Below are 19,727 nucleotides of genomic sequence, written 5' to 3'. Positions count from 1 at the left end.
ACATTTTTTCCTTCTTTTTTTTACAATTTTATTTATTTATTAAAGATTTTATTTATTTATTTGACAGACAGAGATCACAAGTAGGCAGAGAGGCAGGCAGAAACAGAGGGGAAAGCAAGCTCCTCGCTGAGCAGAGAGCCCAATGTGGGGCTCAATGCCAGGACCCTGGGATCATGACCTGAGCTGAAGGCAGAGGCTTTAACCCACTGAGCGACCCAGGCACCCCCAATTTTATTTATTTATTTTACAGAGAGAGAGAGACAGGGAGAGAGGGAACACAAGCAGGGGAGTGGGTGAGGGGGAAGCAGACTTCCCATTGAGGAGGGAGCCCACTGTGGGGCTGGAGCCTGATGTGGAACTCGATCCCAGGACGCTGGGATCATGACCTGAGCCGAAGGCAGACCCTTAACAACTGAGCCATCCAGGCGCCCCTACCTTTCTATCTTTCTTTCTTTTTTATTTTTTTTAAAGATTTTATCTATTTATTTGACAGAGATTACACAAGTAGGTAGAGAGGCAAGCAGAGGAGGGGAGCAGGCTCCCTGCTGAGCAGAGAGGCTGGATGCGTGGCTTGATCCCAGGACCCTGCGGAAGGCAGAGGCTTAACCCACTAAGCCACCCAGGGGACCCTATTTATTTATTTTTAAGATCTTATTTTTAAGATCTCTACACCCAGCATGGGGCTTGAACTTAAAACCTTAACTTTACTATTCTGAAGAAGATATCACCTACGTACAGAGTGTAAGGGGATAATATTTTGAAATGTCTACTGATATTTCTTCATTTTCCCTTGGTTCTTTCTCCATTCAGTCAGCTAGGGTATTCATCATTCACTGCCTCAGGAGAGGCAGAAAGCAGAGAGAAAAGGGAGTTGATTCCTCTCTTCAGTGTTTCCAAAGCCTAACCCTCAGGGAGAGCTGAAAGAACTCAAGCATAATCCATAGATTTGGAAGTTGGAAGAATATAGGAGTCTGAGTTAAGTCTTTTTCTTTTCTTTTCTTTTTTTTTTTTTTTTCAGATTTTATTTGTTTATTCGACAGAGAGAGATAGTGAGAGAGCAGGAACACAAGCAGGGGCAGTGGGAGAGGAAGAAGCAGACCTCCCCCGTAGCAGGGAGCCTGACCTGGGACTCAATCCCAGGACCCTGGGATCATGACCTGAGCCAAAGGCAGAGGCTTAATAACTGAGCCACCCAGGTGCCCCTGAGAAAGCCTTCTGATGCTCTGGAGGTCAGATTAATATTTCCAGACTTGGGCCCAATAGAGTGACAGAGGGCAGGGTGAGGAGGGCTGAACACAGCTGTGTCCATTCCCCTTGCCCCGAGCCAAACTGTGGTGGGTGGGACGATAGACTGCCCAAATGGCAGAGAAATCTAGAGCAGAGAGTGTTTGCTGTTACTCTAGCTAGGGCCCCCCTCCCCCGGACTTTAGATACACCCCACAGGAGAGGAACCACAAATTCTCTGAGATTAATTTACCAATGCTTCTCCCCACTACCCCACCTCCCACTGAATGGGCGCTTGTGGTAAGAATCAAGTTCAGCTAGGAAAATCAGGTTCACAGTTTCAGATTCAGCCCCCTTACAAGAGCATCCCACTTCTATTCAAGTATCATCACTTATTTTACCTATTTCCTAATCTGGTGCACATTTGACAATCTTTTTGGCCTCTCAGCATCCGAATTCCCTTTCAGCACAAGGAGAAGCAGAGCCAGCCTCCCTTTATAGAAACCAGAAGTCCCCAACTGGTTCCTGGGCTCCCTTGACGGTGGGGCACAGGCATGGGATCCAGAGTCTGCCCATGGCCCGCATACCCCACGTTTCCAGCTAGAAGCTGGTGGCCTGAAAGCAGAGAAACCCTGGAGGCCCTCTGGTAGAGGCAGCTGGTGCAGCAAGATGGCGCACTGCTAGAGAAACCCGCGGCTGGGCGGAGCTGGTGGTGATGACTAGCGCTGGGCACTGGTGGGGCTGGAAGGGCACACCAACACAGTGGTGAGCCCGTTGCACCGGCCCTGCCCGTGGCCCAGGTACCCTCCACTCCCAGCTGCAAAACTAAAGCTATATGATATCCTTCTAATAAATCCCTTTCCCACCTAGATCAGTCAGAAATGCTTTCTGTTGCTTGCAACTAGGGACCCTACCTGTAGACCAGACTATTTTCGAACTTCCAGATTGTTTGTGGGTTTTGGTTATTATAAATAGTCCAGAACAAACACATCTAAAGAGCTAACTTGGTATCCTTGTCTAATTATCTCATTAAGGAAAACCAAATGGTAGAATTGTTGGGGGACTCATACTTTTAAGTGTTTTGATACAGAAAATATTAAATAATGTAAGGGAGAGGAGATTCTCCTTTACTCTCTGGGTCTCTGGCTGGGCCCAAGGATTAAACTGATAACCAGACAAATGAACAGGAGAAAAAGCACACACATTTGAAGTTTTACATGAACATGGGGGTCTTCACAAGAGAACGAAGACCCTAAGATGTGACCAGAGCAGAAAGCTCTTATACCTTTGAGACAAAGAAACAAGAAATTTGTGAAGTATTGACAAGACGGAGGGGTTGGGGGTAGGGGTAAGAGATGGTGAAGAAACTGTGGAGATAAGGGTTAGTTTAACAAAGTTTGTTTATATACAGCCTTCTTGGCCCTAAATTTTCAGTCTCTGGTGATAAGGATGCCTTCTACCCTCTGGCCAAGGAAGGTTCTTTTCACATTGGGTATTTAGCTGCTTTCAGGAGGGTAAACAAAGGTCAGATTATCCTTCTTGTACCTGCTATTTCTTAAGTACCTTATTTATTTTTTTTTAAAGATTTATTTATTTGACAGACAGAGATCACAAGTAGGCAGAGAGGCAGGCAAAGGGTGGGGGGGGAAGCAGGCTCCCCGCTGAGCAGAAAGCCCGAAGTTGGGCTCGACCCCAGGACCCTGAGACCATGAGACCATGAGACCATGAGACCACGACCTGAGCTGAAGGCAGCGGCTTAATCCACTGAGCCACCCAGGCGCCCCTCTTAAGTACCTTTAATTCAAAATAATCAATACGTCCAAGTGGCATATTTTGGGGTGATGTATTCTGAAGCCCTCCAATTATATTCTCACCTGCAGTCTGTTTATGAGCCCGTCTCCCTACAGCATGTTTATTACCCCAGAATTCATCTTAATAAGACTCATTTCTGTGTGTGTGTGTGTGTGTGTGTGTGTGTGTGTGTGTGTATGCGCGCGCGCACGTGCGCGCGCCCGCACATGCATGTGGGTCCAGGCCAGCTGGAATGTTATCTCCCTTCCTTCCCTGGGGAGCCCCCAGGCCCTTCCTCCCAGACTTGCAGATCAACTCTTGCATTGTAATTCTTCATTACGTAGTTTGGAGCCCCTCCCAACTCATATCCACTAGAATAATGTCATTAAACTGAAGCATGAAATGAATGAAAGAAAACCAGTCACGAATAAACGCCCTGTGTCACTCTCTCACCCAGGGGTGAGTCCTGTCCTGTCCTCATATCCCGGCTAGAAGCTCACTGGTTGGCCACAGTTAGCTCGGGTGAGGAGGAGGGAGCCTGGGCGGGGCTGGGCCCCTGAAAGCATCCGGGTGGAGAAATGTCCAGCTCCTCGCCTGGGAGGCTGTACTTGCCCCGCCAAACCCCACCCCCAAACTCTTCCCTTTAACCTATATATAAAAGGGAGCCGCCAGGTTCAGCCGGCACCACAGCCTTGAGGAGAAAGGGGCTGTTCTCTGCTCCTGTGATTGAGGCTTTGCTGCTTCTCCTGTTGCCTGGGATTGCCTCCCACGTAAGTAGTGTTCGATCTCCCCTTGACATTGAAGGTGCTTTCTGTTCGTGTGCTCTCCCCTCGCTGATGACTCCTGAGGAGCCACGTCTGCCCTTCTGCAGCAAAGGAGTCTCCGAGGCTGAAGCAGGTGGTATAGGCAGTAAGGGCCATGGCTGGGGTGTATTTTGGTCTCCTGTAAAGACAGTGGCCCCCACTTCCCGAGGGAGGTCCCAGGAATTGTGCTAAGTGCTTTATACACATTACCCCATTTAATCCTTTCAATAACTCAATTATATTTTCAGATGAGAGAATTGAAGCTCAGGAGAAGTCAGCTCAGGAAGGGGTTTAAGTTCTATACACTGTCAGAGTGTTTGGATTTGGGAGAAGATCAAGGCTCTGAGGAGAGGTGAGGCCAACACTTTGCTTTTTGGCATATGCTGGGAGCTCCCAAGATGCCATAGCTTCTGGTTTTCCCTGGCCCTTTCCTGGGTTAACCTCATTATGTATACTGGGATGATTTTAAATTTTTAAAAAAGATTTATTTATTTCTTTTAGAGAGAGAATGCAAGTGGGGGCGAGGGGAGGAGCAGAAGAAGAGGGAGAGAAGCAGACTCCCTGTGGAACAGGGACCCCCCCATGTAAGGCTCCATCCCAGAACTGTGGGATCATGACCTGAGCCAAAGGCAGATGCTTAACCAACTGAGCCTGTTTTCTGCCTATGTCCTCTACTAGTTAATTTACATGGGTTAAAAACAGTGGGTTCTCTGTGGCCTTCATGGCAGGGCCTTCATGGCAAGGCAAGGCAAGCCAAGACACAATGGGGCCTTCGCAGCAAGGCAAAAAGGCAGTTCATCTGCCGGCACCCTGCATAGCCTAGAATGCTATGGGGAAGTTGGGGGAAGGCAGGCTTCCCTCCTACAGGCCTTTTATGGCAGGGAGTGATCATAGTGATTTCGTTCGAGGGACGCCTCTGGTTGCCTTGACTCCAGGCGCGTGGGAACACCACACAGGAGTGGGGGTGGGACAGCACCCAGGAGTTGGGTTCGAGTGATTTTCTTGGTAATGAACCATTTCTACTTTTCCAGGAACATGGCAGTTTCCTCTTCAGTTTCATCTTCCTTGGGTTGGCCTAACCCACTGGAAACAATTTGGATTGTAAGATCTAAGGAAAAAGTGGGGTGCCTGGGTGGCTCAGTGGGTTAAGCCACTGCCTTCGGCTCAGGTCATGATCCCAGGGTCCTGGGATCGAGTCCCGTATCGGCTCTCTGCTCAGCGGGGATCCTGCTTCCCTTCCTCTTTCTCTGCTTGCCTCTCTGCCTACTTTTGATCTCTCTCTGTCAAATAAATAAATAAACTCTTTAAAAAAAAGAGTTTGTTTATTTATTTGACAGAAAGAGAGTACAAGTAGGCAGAGAAGCAGGCAGAGAGAGAGGAGGAAGCAGGCTTCCCGCTGAGCAGAGAGCCTGATGCGGGGCTCGATCCCAGATCATGACCTGAGCCGAAGGCAGAGGCTTTAACCCACTGAGCCACGCAGGCACCCTAAATAAATAAAATCTTAAAAAAAAAAAAAGATCTAAGGAAAAAGAAACTAATCTTCTTCTGTAACAATGCATGACCTCGGTACTCCTTAGGAGACAAGGAAAAATGGCCCATTAATGGGACAGTAAACTTTTATACAATCTAGATCTCTATCTCAAGAAATGGGGCAAATGGACAGAGATGCTCTATGTTCGGGCTTTCTTGCCTCTAGATCAGGTTCCGGACCTAAGGGCCTGTTGCAGAATGTGTTCGGCCACTAATCAGACCAACAAATCCCCTCCCGATGTATTGGATAATGATTGTTTGAACACTAATGAATCTGAGTTGTCAGAGGAAGCACAGGCCTCTCCGAATGAAGAGGACTTCGATCCTGTCACTTCTCTTTATGAGCCTGAAGACCCTTCTCTGCCCAGCTGAGCACACGAGGAGCAGACTCCTTACCTCCCTGGAGCTCCCCCTAAATCAGCGTTATATCCTCCTTGGGAGGTTGCCAACAGAGAAATGGGCACTATACGAGCCCACGTCCCGTTCTCCAGGGCAGACTAGGGTCAAAACAACAATTAGGATAATATTCTGAAAACCCTTCTCCATTTATTGAGGGTTTTCAACAAATATCCATTATGTTTGATTTGATCTGGCCATATATATGTGTGTGTATATATAAAATATTATATAAATAATATAAAAATAATCATATACAATATAAATACATATATATAATATCTATCTATCTATCTATCTATCTATCTATCTATCTATCTATCTATCTCAATCATACTAACTCGGTGCTGCACCCCTGAGGGGAAAAACAACCGCATCTGGGTAGGCGCCCAAGAGTTTGCTGATGACAAGGGACAGAGAACATTATCCGGTGGGGGGGCTGCTGTCCCAAACACTGAGTCACATCGGAACTATCAGGAGGCTAGTCAGGGAAGAGAGGAACAAGATTGTATGATCACCTGCCTGACAGAAGAAATGAGAAAAGGCTTTACTAAAGGTACACATTTTAACAAAATTCAGGAAGTCACACTAAGCTGATAAAAATCCTGCTCTATTTTGGAGTCACTTAGTAGACAAAGCTATTGGCAAGTATGGAAACCTGGACCCAGGGACACCTGAAGGAATAACTATTTTAAACAGGCAGTTTATAAATCTGTCTTTACAGGACATCTACCTAAAACGGCTTTAGGCCCTCAAACACCCACTCAACATCTCTTGGAGGTGGCCACAGGAGTTTTTAGTAATAGGGACATGATACCAAAACAGGAAAAGGACCAGAGGGCTAAATTAGAGGGTGAGATACCAGCTCGAATACTGGCTGCCAGGATTGAGAACGCCCCACGACACCCGGCTAACCCAGAAGGAGGCAAGGGCCGCTTCTGGGTGAAAGGTCGGGTGAGACCCCATGCTTCCGATGCGACCAGATTGGACTTGTAAGAAAGGGGCAGGCGGGGCTAGGTAGGGAGAGATTGGTAAGGAGCTACATGATCAGGTTCATAGAAATCTCCCAAACGCGGAGGTGTAAGGAAACCAGAGACAAGGGAATGCTCCAGAGCAACCTGCCTTAGGTGTCCGACGGGGAAGTCTTATTTATGACGGTCTCGGGGCGCCTGGGTGGCTCAGTGGGTTAAGCCTCTGCCTATGGCTCAGGTCATGATCTCAGGGTCCTAAAATCGAGCCCCGCATCGGGTTCTCTGCTCAGTGGAGAGCCCACGTCCCCACCCCCCTCTGCCTGTCTCTCTGCCTACTTGTGATCTCTTTCTCTGTCAAATAAATGAATAAAATCTTTATTTATGACGGTATCCTGCGGTCAAAAGAAAATAACCAGAACCCTAAAAAGAAGTAAGCCATTAAAGACGTTATCACTAGCCCTTAATCAATGGTGTTGCCAGGAGAGAAGTCAAAAAGATACAGGTTCCCTGGTTAAGTTTCAATAAAAGACCAACCCAAAAAGCTCTCAGTGGCCCCCCTGTCGGGACCCCTCTCACTCCTGAGAGCTTTTTTCTGTACCTTTGCTTAATAAAAACTCTATCGCTTTACTCACAAGAATGAATGTGAGATTCATTCCTTGACTCTGCGAGACAAGAACCTAGCTCTCCCACTTCAGTTGGAGCAGTAAATGTCCCAAGAAGGGCTCTCCCCCTTGGCCATGTCCAGCATGTAAAAAAGAAGGACGTTGGAAGAGAGACTGTCCTCGTCTCCAGAGAGAGAGGAGGACAGACACTCACGTCCTGCCAGAGAGGAAGCAGAACTGGAGGGTCCTCCATGACGGGACCCTGAGGCTGGTTGGTCAGGCTCTTTTGATGTCAAGATGATTGAGTTCCGGGTTGCCCTAGAAGTTGCCCGGGAGTTGAGTTTATCAATTTTCTTATGGATACAGGTGGCACTTTTTCAGCCCTCTGGCCCTACTTGTCTTTCTAGCCATAGAGTTGTCCGTATAGAAGGGGAAACTGAAACCTACCATCAGACGATGACTCTAATTTGTAAATACAAAAGCCAATTGCTTACTCATGGTTTTCTGGCCCTTCTATCTCGTCCCACTCCATTACTCGAGCAAGGCTTGACCTATAAACTAGGAAGCAGTTTTGCTCTTTTTTTTTTTTTTTTTAAGATTTTATTTATTTATTTGACAGAGGGAGATCACAAGTAGGCAGAGAAGCAGGCAGAGAGAGAAAGGAGGAAGCAGGCTCCCCGCTGAGCAGAGAGCCCCATGCGGGGCTCAATCCCATGACCCTGGGATCATGACCCGAGCCAAAAGCAGAGGCTTTAACCCACTGAGCCACCCAGGCGCCCCAGCAGTTTTGCTCTTACAAAAGAAAAGGATGGTATGTTCTCTTTAACACTTGGAGTACAAAACCCTTACCCTGATATCCGTTTTGATATTTGGAAGGAAGTTAACCCACAGGTCTGGGATTGTGATGTCCCCAGAAGGGCTCTTTTTTTTTTTTTTAGCAAAACAAAACTGCATGTTTTATTTATCAAAGACAATGAAATCAGAAAATACAGAGAAATACAAAATAAGTTATAAAGCATAATTTATTTTTTCAGAAATGGAAAAATGTCCCTGATTAGTTTTAGATGTATCTTTTAGTAGTAGTCAGTATCTAATTATAAACAAACAACCAATTTTATATTTTCTCTATAGCTGTATTAAATGATTTTTAAGTTTAAAAGATGATGTAATTCCCATCATTTTTAATGTTGGCATTCAAAAACAAAAATAGAACTGAAAAGAAAACAGATGAGACAAAATGATTTGCAAAATGTAGTAGCTTGTGAATGTAGATTCGGGTTGTAGTAATGGTCACATACACGCATACTCTTGCCACGTGCACACACACACACCACACTCCCATATTCCACAGACACATTTCTGTAACTTGAAAACAGATTATTTTGCATATCTTAATTCAAGATATGATTTTATGTTAATCCTACAATCATAAAGCAAGAAGCTATTAGTACAAGTTCTGATTTGTTTCATTTAACAAACTAAACATCTAAAGAAAAATTATTACAATGAAAATTGAAAGATACTTTTATTGGCTTTTTAAAAGACAAATGCCAATGAGAATATCTTATTCAGAAAATTAATTTTCAAAAGTGTCTTAAGTGAAATAAATATAATATCTAACAATCTCTTCCTGCAAGACTCTCTAAGATGGCAATCTTTTTTTTTTTTTTTTTTTAAGATGGCAATCTTAAAAACCAAGCTTCTCGACTGAGAATCCCTAAACCTGGCATGTGCCTTAAAAAGAAAACAACAAAAAGATGTTCTCTTAAAGGACATGAGGAATACCCATATCTTCTTAAAATCTGTCCTAAAACAAACTATCTTTAACATCCAGATTTTCTCTATATATTAAGTTCACTTAATTTTAAATTAATTGAAAAGATATCCAGACACAGTTTCTAAGAAAACAATGCAGAAAGTAATTTATGCATGGTTATTTACAGAAAGAGTTTGCTAAATAATAATGTAACTATCATGTTCAAAAATCTGACAAAGCTTTTCTATAATCAGCACTGCGGTTTTCAAAAAACTATATATAACAAAGGGCGTTTCATATGTAGAGTCACTAGATGAATCTAGGAGCCAGAAACTAAAGCATTTGACATGGTTAATATAATTCCATTTTTATTATACTAAATGTCAGGTCAGAAGTCAATGGCATTTACATGCTGGAAGACTGTTTCTCACTCACCCCTTTCAATTATATCAAACACCGATTAACCAAATATGACTGGACTTTACTGCTACAACTTTATGGTTTCTTTCAAGTATACGCAAATCTTTTACATGGGCACATATGCAAACGTGCAAAACAAATGAAATTTAAATATTTAAGAGAATGAACAGAAATGGCTTTTAAGCATAAACCATCCTGCCATTCAATTTTGAAGATCTATCTTTTCTTCACTAATTTGTCTTCTGCTTTTAGAAGTCTTCTATCCTATTAAAGTTGTAGGTTTACAGATGATCTGGAAATTTCACATTGGTTTAAGAAAAGAATGTCCAGTCGATGCAGTCTCTATAATAAGAAGAAATATCTTGTTCTATGAGCAGCTGCCATACTTTCAGACATGTTTCTGACTTTTAGATAATTAACAAATCCTCTGAAGAAAAGCAGCAGGCCAAGTACAAGAAATATCCACCAAAGCCAATACTGTCCATTGAAATATCCAGTAAAATAATCAGAAAACCTAACAATAAGAACCCATTTGATCAACGAAAGTCCAAATCCACAGATGGCACCATACCTTCCAGCTATGGTATTGGTGATACAGAAGGATAAACAAAATCCAAGCCAGTTGAAAATAAATGCCATGAAAAATGCCAGCATGAAAATCCCATCATTACCCACTCTGAGCTGGTCTGCATCACTAAAGTCATCTCTTGGCTGACACTCTTCCTCCCGAATTCTCTGGGCTGTCTCTGCTGCTGCGGCCGCCATGGCAACAGCTTTGGCCTTCTCAGCTTCATCGTATGTAGGAAGGGAGGTAGCGACACTGTAGGGAGGTGGCACAGGGTAAAACTCACTGTAAACTTCTGTATCTGAAGTTGTAGGTACTTCCACAGTAATACTACTGTAAGGGGGAGGAGAAGAGTCCGTTTCAAGTACTGATGCTGAAGGAGCAGTCTGAACGCTCTGCGGCGCTGCGTTTGAAGTTGAAGGTTGCTCTTCGGCAGATGACTCTGAATTATCCTCTTCATTGTGAAGCACCTGGTAGCGGCCTGTTCCTGGCTGGTGATGATCCATCCTGCCCGGCTCGGGATCTGGCTTTGGAGCCGGCGAGTCCTCTGGGTGCTCGACCCCTCGTCCACCCCCCGTCGCCGACGTCACTACCGCAGCGCCCCTTCCGCCTCCGTTTCTGCCGCCGCGGTTGCCCGGCCGGGCCGCTTCACTTCCTGTCGCTCCCGCAGCAGCCGCGGAAACCTCCGCGTCCGCCACCGCGAGGTGAAGCCCCAGAACCGTCCCCAGAAGGGCTCTTAAAGCACAACCAGTTAAAGTGATCTTAAAAGACCCAGTTGCTATGCCTTATAGAAGACAGTATGCCTCAAAGGCTGAGACAAAGGCTGGATTACAACCACTTATTGATACATTTCTCACATACGGTACTTTAAAACCATTTCATTCTCTTTATAACATTCCAATTTTACCAGTAAAAAAGCCAATGGGAGGGCTCAGTTGCTTAAGCGTCTGCCTTTGGCTCGGGTTGTGCAGTCCTGGCATCGAGTCCCACGTCTGGCTCCTTGCTCAGTGGGGAGCCTGCCTCGCCCTCTGCCCTTCTCCCCTGCTCATGATGGTTCTCTGTCTCTCTCTGTCTCTTGATCTCTCTCTCTCAAATAAATAAATGATTTCTTTAAAAAAGAAAAGAAAAATCAAATGGAGAATATCGAGTGGTACAAGACCTAAGGGCCATAAATGACGCAGTCATACGTATTCAACCCAGAGTGCCAAACCCATATACTATTCTCACCCTGGTCCCTGGGGATGCCGACTGGTTTACTGTACTTGACTTAAAAGACACCTTCTTTTGCACCCCTTTGAATGGGCCTCCCCTTCCAGCCTGCTGAATGAGCCTGGACAGTCTTGCCATGGGGATTTAAAGACACTCCTCACTTATTCTGGGCTGCACTTAGCAAAGACCTTCGTGATATCACTCTGCCTCAAGGGCCTATAATTCAGTATGTGGGGGATATTTTAATCTCTGGTCCAACAGAGGAAATCTGATAAAAATTCTATAACCTTACTTAATTTCTTGGCGGACAGAGGGTATCATGTGTCTCCTAAAAAGGTGCAAATATCTGAGCAGAAAGTATGATATTTGGGATATGAACTAACACCACATCACTATAGTCTATCTACTGATAGAAAAAAGGCCCTATTAGATCTTGAGCCCCCAACTACTAAGAAACAACTCTGAACTTTCCTCGGCGTGGCAGGCGTTTGCTGCCTAGGGAATCCCTGGATTGGGGCTCATAGCCAAGCCCTTGTATGATTCAATTAAAGGTCTTGATGAAGAGCCTTTACTCTGGACTGAAGCCCAGCAGACAGCCTTCGGAACGTTGAAAACTAAACTCCTATCAGTCCCAGCCTTGGTTCTACCACATTTAGAAAAATGTTTTACTTTATACATGCAGAGAAATGGGGCCAAGCTTTGGGAGTTATCACCCCAAAATAGGAGATGAAACAAGACCAGTGGGCTATTTTTCTAAGTCACTCGACAGTGTAGCACGAGGGTGGCCGGCTCGTCTCTGAGCGGTGGCTGCGACTGCACTCCTGGTAGAGGAAGCCTCAAACCTTAGTATGGGATAGTCCCGAACTGTGATGACCTCACACCAGGTCCACAGTGTTTTAGGAACTAAAGATTAGCAATGAATGACTGGGACAGTGGGGGGTGGGGGTGGTGTGCAACTTACTAAACACCAGGCTGTGCTTTTAAACATACCTGAAGTGGTCCTTAAGACCTGTCAGACTTAGGGGCTCCTGGGTGGCTCAGTGGGTTAAGGTCTCTGCCTTCGGCTTGGGTCATGATCCCAGGGTCCTGGGATCAGGCCCTGCATCAGGCTCTCTGCTCAGCGGGGAGCCTGCTTCCTCCCTCTCTCTCTCTGTCTGCCTCTCTTCTACTTGTGATCTCTGCCTGTCAAAAAAAAAAAAAAAACAAAAAACCTGTCAGACTTAGGGGCTCCTGGGTGGCTCAGTCAGTTAAGCATCTACCTTTGGCTCAGGTCATGGGATCAAGCCCCGCATTAGGCTCTCTGCTCAGTGGGCAGTCTGCTTCTCCTTCTCCCTCTGCTGCTACTCCCCCTGCTTGTTATCTCTTTCTCTCAAATACATAAATACAATCTTAAAAGAAAAAACAAAAAGAAACTTGTCATTATGTCTAGACCTGACCCTTGTACTTCTATAGAACATAACTGTTCTGGGGTTATTGATCTCATTCATTCTAGCCAATCAGACTTAAAATATTCTCCTATTGATAAAGCAGATGACAGTGTTTAGTGGTGACCGTAGTTTTATGGAAAAGAGGATAAGAAAAGCTGGGTATGCAGTCGTCAGTCTAATTCAGACTATTGAAGCCAAAGCTCTCCCAGCAAATACATCTGCCCCCAAAACAGTTCGTAGCATTCGCTTGTGCTTTACCATTGGCAAAGGACCTCAGAATCAGTATCTATACGGACTATTAAATATGCCTTCCTGGTCCTACAGGTGCATGGGGCAACCTGGAAAGAGAGGGGGTTATTATCAAGTCCTAACTCTCCCATTAAATATGGACCTGAAATAACAGATCTCCTAGAGGCTGTGCATGAATCAAAAGAGGTGGCTGTAATTCATCTCAGGCGACATCAAAAGGACAGGTCCCTGGAATCAGAGGGGAATAACACAGCAGACGTGCAGCCCTGGAGGCTCCTCAAAGCCTGCTAGTACCGAGTCTCCTACCAGTCCCGCCGCCAAAAAAATGTGTATCCCCAGTCTATTCAGATCAAGGTAACCTGAGTAGCCCAGGAACGGGGATTTTCAAAAAATGCACAGGACTAGTTTATAACTGATGGAGGAAAAGTCTTTATACTCAAAGGCAACCAATGGAAATTAATGCAGGGTATACATCAGACTACTCGTTTGGGTAGAAAGGCCTGGAACAAATGGTTAAAAACACCTTTGATTTATTCTTTTATTCTTCACAAGATGGGATTGGGAGGGAGACAAACCATAAGTGACTCTTAATCTCACAAAACAAACTGAGGGTTAATGGGGGGAGGGGGGTTGGGGGGGTGGGATTATGGACATTGGGGAGGGTATGTGCTATGGTGAGTGCTGTGAAGTGTGTAAACCTGGCGATTCACAGACCTGTACCCCTGGGGATAAAAAGATATTATATGTTTAAAAAAATAAAATTAAAAAAAATGTAAAAAAAATTATTATATTTACCATTAGTAAAAACAAAACAAAACAAAACAAAAAAACACCTTTGATGGGATTCACTTAATCACTACCATTGAATAGGTTTCTCAATCCTGTGCTATTTGCGTACATCCAAATCCAGATGGAGCTATTGGTGCCTCCCCCCTGTCCCCTGGCTTTTAAAGCCAGTCCAAAGGTGGGGAACATATCCTGGGGAGGACCAGCAATTAGATTTTATGCAGATACCATCATGGAAAGGATATAAATACTTCCTGGTTTAAACAGACACCTTTACCGGATGGATAGAGGTCTTTCCTTGTAGAACAGAAAAGGCCACTAAGGTATTAAAAACTTTGCTAAGGGAAATTATCTCTAGATTTGGACTCCCTCAGTCCCTACAAAGACAATGGACCATCTTTTATTGCACAAATAACTCAGCAAATAGCTTGGGCCTTAAAGATTAATTACTGGTGGGAGACAAACCAGAAGAGACTCTTAACTCTAGGAAATAAATGGAGTATTGCTGGAGAGGAGGGGGATGGGGTGAGGGGGGTTAACCAGGGCATGGGCCTTAAGGAGGGCAAGTGATGTAATGAGCACTGGGCGTTACATGCAACTGATGAATCACTAAACTCTACCTCTGAAACTGGTAATACACTCTATGTTAATTGATGAAGTTCTAGAACCTAGGTGAGGTTCGATGGGGTGAGGTCTGGAGCCAATGACCAAGAAAGAATTCTTGAGACATCTTTGGTGCAAAATGGTGGTTTATTAAAGCATGGGGACACGACCCATGGGCAGAAAGAGCTGCTGCCCCAAGTTGTGAGGGATGGCAGGTTATGTACCCTGCGGTTGGGGGAAGGTGAGGGAAAAGGGGAGTTTCCGTGGAGCTTTCATATGCTAAAGAGGGTCTACAAGGTGCAGGGATACCGGAAGTCTTGTGGCCTGATCAATGTTGTCTTTTGGCAAGCCATAAACATCAAGATAGTTGGGAGATTCCTGGTGGGATGTCACAATCCTGCTAACAAGCATATTTGTTAGTGAGATTTAGGTATAGAAGAAACTTAACTTTACTTACATTTCCTTCTACCCCAGCCTCCTACAGTTTTGTTTTTGGAGGGGAGGGTGACATTAGGGTTTGAGGAACGGAGTTATTTGCTTCTGGAAGTTGTGCTATTGATAAGGTAACTTCTTTGTAGATCTCCAGGACATTTGTAAACCAAGGGAGACTCCTGTCTTGCAGGATTGTGATCGCTGCAAGTTAACTATTTGTTTCTCATTTATGGCAGTCACGGGTGCCTGAGGAATGTCACATATATTACCGAGGAGAGGGGAGCAGGTGGAGAGGGGGTGCAAGGTGCCAGCTTTTGCTTTGTCCTCAGCCAGCCTCCTGCTCCCTCATCATTCCCCCCTGAACAATTTTGACCCTTTGTAAGGACCTATTTTATATTTTTATATTTTAGCAAGAGGCTTTCATTGAGGTTAAACAGAAACCTTGTTGTTTAACTCTTAAACTGTCCCTGCTCCCCTTCCCCCAGGGGATTCACTTAAAAACAAGTCCCAGAAACCAGTTCCAGGTAACAAAGCCCAGATACAAGGGTGGATCAGGCTAGGTGGAGACATCAATCAGTGGGGGGTTGCATACTGTTTCCCTAGCTACCAAGGAATATGGCCCCCCCCACCCCCGCCCTTTAGGATCTTTGGCGCCAATCCTAATCAAGGTGTAATAGGCTGGGTCAAATGTCTACTAGGGTAAATTGTAACTCAATTGGTCACCTAGCATCACTGTGAAGTTTCCTGTGTGTGTTACAATCTCATTGGTCACCTGAGCATGGCCAGGCCCGACCGCATGGCCTTTGCCCTTAAAAGCTACTCTATGAGGGGCACCTAGGTGGCTCAGTGGGTTAAAGCCTCTCCCTTCGGCTCAGGTCATGATCCCAGAGTCCTGGGATCGAGCCCCACATTGGGCTCTCTGCTCTGTGGAGAGCCTGCTTCCCCCTCTCTCTCTGTCTGCCTCTGCCTAATTGTGATCTCTGTCTGTCAAATAAATAAATAAAATATAAAAAAAAAAAGACTCTCTCCCTCTGCTCCATCCCTTCTTAAAGAAAAAAAAAAAAAAAAAAGCTAGTCTGTGAAACAGAGAAGGGTCTCCCAAGAGGTGTGTCCCCGATCGTTCGGTTAGATTCTTGATGCTTGGCGCAAAATAAAGCTTTGCTTGACCTTCGCTTTGTATCAGTCTCGCTCTTTTAATCACGGACCCATTATTGGGGCATAACAGTCCTTGCTTAGCAACATCAGTATCTCCTAGGATTTACTAGTAATGTAGAATCTCACCCCCCACCAAGACCTACTGAGTATGAATCTGCATTTTAACAAGATTCCAAGCACTGTATCTGGTGACCCCAATTTTCTCTCACCACTGCAGTATACTGATTCTAACAATTCACTAAGCAGAAACAGGTCCAGCAATGCTAGATGCGGAAGGAGGCACACAAGGAGGGCAGGACACTGACCTTAAGGAGCATACAATTTAGTTCAGTAGTTTTAAAACTTTACCATGCAGAGGATTTCCTTGGGGGAACTTGTTAAAAATGCAGGCCTGGAGCTGTCCCCTTCCAAGGCAGATCCAGTAGCTCTTACCTGGGCCTGGGACTGTGCATTTCTTTCTTTCTTTCTTTTTTTTTTTTTTTTTTTGGTCAGAGAGTGAGCACAGGCAGACAGAGTGGCAGGCGGAGGCAGGCAGAGGCAGAGGGAGGCAGAGGGAGAAGCAGGCTTCCTGCTGAGCAAGGAGCCCGATATGGGACTCAATCCCAGGATGCTGGGATCATGACCTGAGCCGAAGGCAGCTGCTTAACCAACTGAGCCATCCAGGCGTCCCGGGACTGTGTATTTCTAACAAGCACTCAGGGGGATTCTGATGCTCCTCGGCTTCAGGAAACACTAGAGTAACCCCTCCCCTTTCATCGTGCCATTTTTCTCCCCCTACTATCAGGCTCCCTTTGTGGCAGGCCAGATGGACTACTGCATGGACAACCCAGCCACCTTCTTGCCAGTCCTGGTTGGTTTCAACCCTGTGAACATGGCCAGGTGAGCCCACTGTAATGAAAGGTAGTGACGGGCCAGGCCCCTTGGGGAGGCTGAGAGGAAACCTGTCAAAATCTACAGTACAGGGGTGCCTGGGTGGCTCAGTTGGTTAAAGCCTCTGCCTTCGGCTCAGGTCATGATCCCAGGGTCCTGGGATTGAGCCCTGCATTGGGCTCTCTGCTCAGTGGGGAGCCTACTTCCCCCTCTGTCTCTGCCTGCCTCTCTGCCTGCTTGTGATCTGTGTCTGTCAAATAAATAAATAAAAATCTTTAAAAAACAAAACAAAACAAACAAACAAACAAAAAACAAAATCTTCAGTACAGCCACAAAGAGGAGGGCATGGTGGCTGAAACGGTCCAGAGACAAAAGGAGGAGACTGATACAAGGCGAAGGTCAAGCAAAGCTTTATTTCGCACCAAACATCGAGAATCAAACTGACGGGCCAGGGTCGTCTCTTGCAAAGAGGCGACCCCTCCCAGCCTCACAGACTAACTTTTTTTTTTTTTTTTAAGATTTTATTTATTTATTTATTTATCAGAGAGAGAGAGAGAGAGCAAGCACAGGCAGACAGAATGGCAGGCAGAGGGAGAAGCAGGCTCCCTGAGGAGCAAGGAGCCCGATGTGGGACTCGATCCCAGAACGCTGGGATCATGACCTGAGCTGAAGGCAGCTGCTTAACCAACTGAGCCACCCAGGCGTCCCTCACAGACTAACTTTTATAGAGTAAAGGCCATGGGGTTGAGCCTGGCCACACACAGGTGGCCAGTTGAATTACATTCTACCCCATGATAGTCATCTAATTCAGCCTATGACCTTGGCTAGAATTGGCGCCTTTGTCTGGTGCCCAAAAGGCGGGGGCTCACGCTCCCTGGCGGGTAATACATGCGCTTTCCCTTGATTGGACATTTCCATCTGGCCGGACAAGTCCTTGAATCTGGGCTCCGTTATTTTTGCCCAGCCTGACATGTCCTGGGATCTGTGCTCCGTTAGTGGGGCTATTTGGCCATATTTCACCAGTTCTGTTTCTAAGCGCTTTCCTCTTGGGGGGAAGAGGCAGGTTCAATCTAAGTTTACTGCATAAACAACAAAATGGCTCGCTCTGGCTAAGTAGGCCCTTACAGTGGCTATGGTCTTATTCACCGCATCTCAGAACATTAAAGTAAATACGGACTGTCCCTGAGCTTATGAGGTTTTTGTTTTGGGTGGGTTTTTGTTTGTTTTGTTTCTGTTTTTGTTTCGTTGTTTTGGTCCACGGGTTGATGTAGTCTCATTTCGGAAAGGATTGAAGGCAGCTTACAAAGGCCACATAAAATACCAGAAAGCAGACATTCAAAACAGGAGGTGAAGAGACAAGGAAAACATCGGCCAGAAGATAGAATAGGGGCAGGACGATGCATACCCCAAAGATAAGCATCTTTTCAAAGGAGCCGTGGGTGCTGAGTGGCCTCTGATGCCCCTTTGCCCAGCTCCCTTATTGTAGCAACCATTCTCCTTTGTCATCCTAGGCTCCCCTTGGGTCTCCCTCTGGCTACTCAAACCCTCACCCTGTCCCCCTTTCCTGAGAACTCTGTGCCACCCAATCACCTCCACCTTATTCTCTATGTAGATGGCCGCTTGGATCCCAGAGGTCAGCGTGTGAAACCGATAGTGCTCAGGTGTGGTTCCCTGGATGTTCAGCCTCAGGAGTGTTAAATCAAGAAGAAAGTAGATTCGTAGGTCCTTGTGCGAGAGCTCGGATGTTGTCACTTTGGGGTGAGGCCCTGAAATACCTTATTTTTTGAGACCAGCCCTGGAGATGCTGGTGCCCAGCCAGGTGCGGGGATCTCTGCTGCAGGCTTCCTGTCACTGGAATGTTCCAGGGAAGGCTTGTCGATTCCTCAAGAGCAGCTCTGCACATGCAGTGGTGGTCCTGGGGGGAGGGGCGGCCGGGTGCTTTCTGAGGTCCTTTTCTCAACTCCCAGATTCCAGGCTTGTAGCGTAATTCATGTGAAGATATAAATGAGTCTGAGATACTTTTAACCCTGCTCCTTTTAATGGAGGACTCTCCTTCACCAAAAATGTAAGTGCTGCAGTGGATGCTAATTTCAGGCCCAGTCCCACCACCGCCCCACCCTGGGCCCTGGGAAAAGAGTTGGCCTGGGTTTCTTAGCACACAAAGTCTCACTTGTTTCCAGCGGACCCTGGGCTCCTCAGGTCCCACTGATCTCTGTGCCCACCTGGGACACGAAAGCTCACTTAGTTTCAGAGAGTCTTTGGCTTGGGGATGGTCCAGGTTGTACAGGAAGAACTCCCTCTGCTGGGGCCTGTGTCTCTGGCCTGGCTCCCAGAATCCCCACTTACCTCCTCCTCATCCACTCCGATCCCATCCTGCTCTCACCGCTCTCTTCATGTCCTTGTGTTCTGCTCATTGGAGCAGAATAATATTGGATCTTTGTGTTCTGCTCATTGAAGTCCTTTCTGTCCTCTGTCATGCGTTCTGACAGTACTCACCGCACCTCCACTAGGGACCAGCAGAACTTAGTTTTCAGGGAATTGTGCCTTCCCCTGGGCAGGGGTGGGTACCCATGCTATCTACATGGGGCCCTGGGCCCACCCCGGGAGCTGGTGGCCTCTCTCCCAGGTGCCTTGTGGAAATCCTGTGGACATTAGAGCGGGCTCATCAGGTGACGTAGAGCCAAAGCCCGAAGATCGCTGCCCTGACGAAGCAAGCCAGCACCGGTGTGTGGAAACGTGTTAGGAGTGGGGAGGTGGCGTGGGTGGGGGACTGTCCTGAGAACAGCGGAGACTCCACAGGACTCCTTAACACGGTGAGGGGAGCAGGTCCGCGTGCTGGAGGGCGCGGTAACTTTTCCGTTGGTTCACACCTGTGCTTGGCCGTGTGCATCTTTCTCTGATCCCTGATCTTTTCTCACTGCCGTATCTCCTCTCGTGT

The 19,727-nt window shown here is 46.2% G+C and overlaps 1 protein-coding gene across 1 annotated transcript; it reads right to left on the bottom strand.

Annotated features, from left to right (window-relative positions):
* Window positions 1-8,973: 8,973 nt before the first annotated feature.
* On the bottom strand, window positions 8,974-13,024 carry LOC111158375 (NEDD4 family-interacting protein 2-like). The gene is made up of 3 exons (XM_022520382.1): window positions 13,017-13,024; window positions 10,132-10,793; window positions 8,974-10,071 (listed from the first exon to the last, which is right to left on the bottom strand). Exons 1-3 carry the CDS (start codon window positions 13,022-13,024, stop codon window positions 9,836-9,838), a joined length of 906 nt encoding a protein of 301 aa, XP_022376090.1. The 3' UTR covers window positions 8,974-9,835.
* Between the last annotated feature and the right edge of the window lie 6,703 nt (window positions 13,025-19,727).

This window comes from Enhydra lutris, unplaced genomic scaffold (assembly GCF_002288905.1).
Source record: "Enhydra lutris kenyoni isolate GAN:26980312 unplaced genomic scaffold, ASM228890v2 scaffoldscaffold59, whole genome shotgun sequence".
NCBI lineage: Eukaryota > Metazoa > Chordata > Mammalia > Carnivora > Mustelidae > Enhydra > Enhydra lutris.
This window is presented reverse-complemented; position numbering and strand designations above follow the sequence as displayed.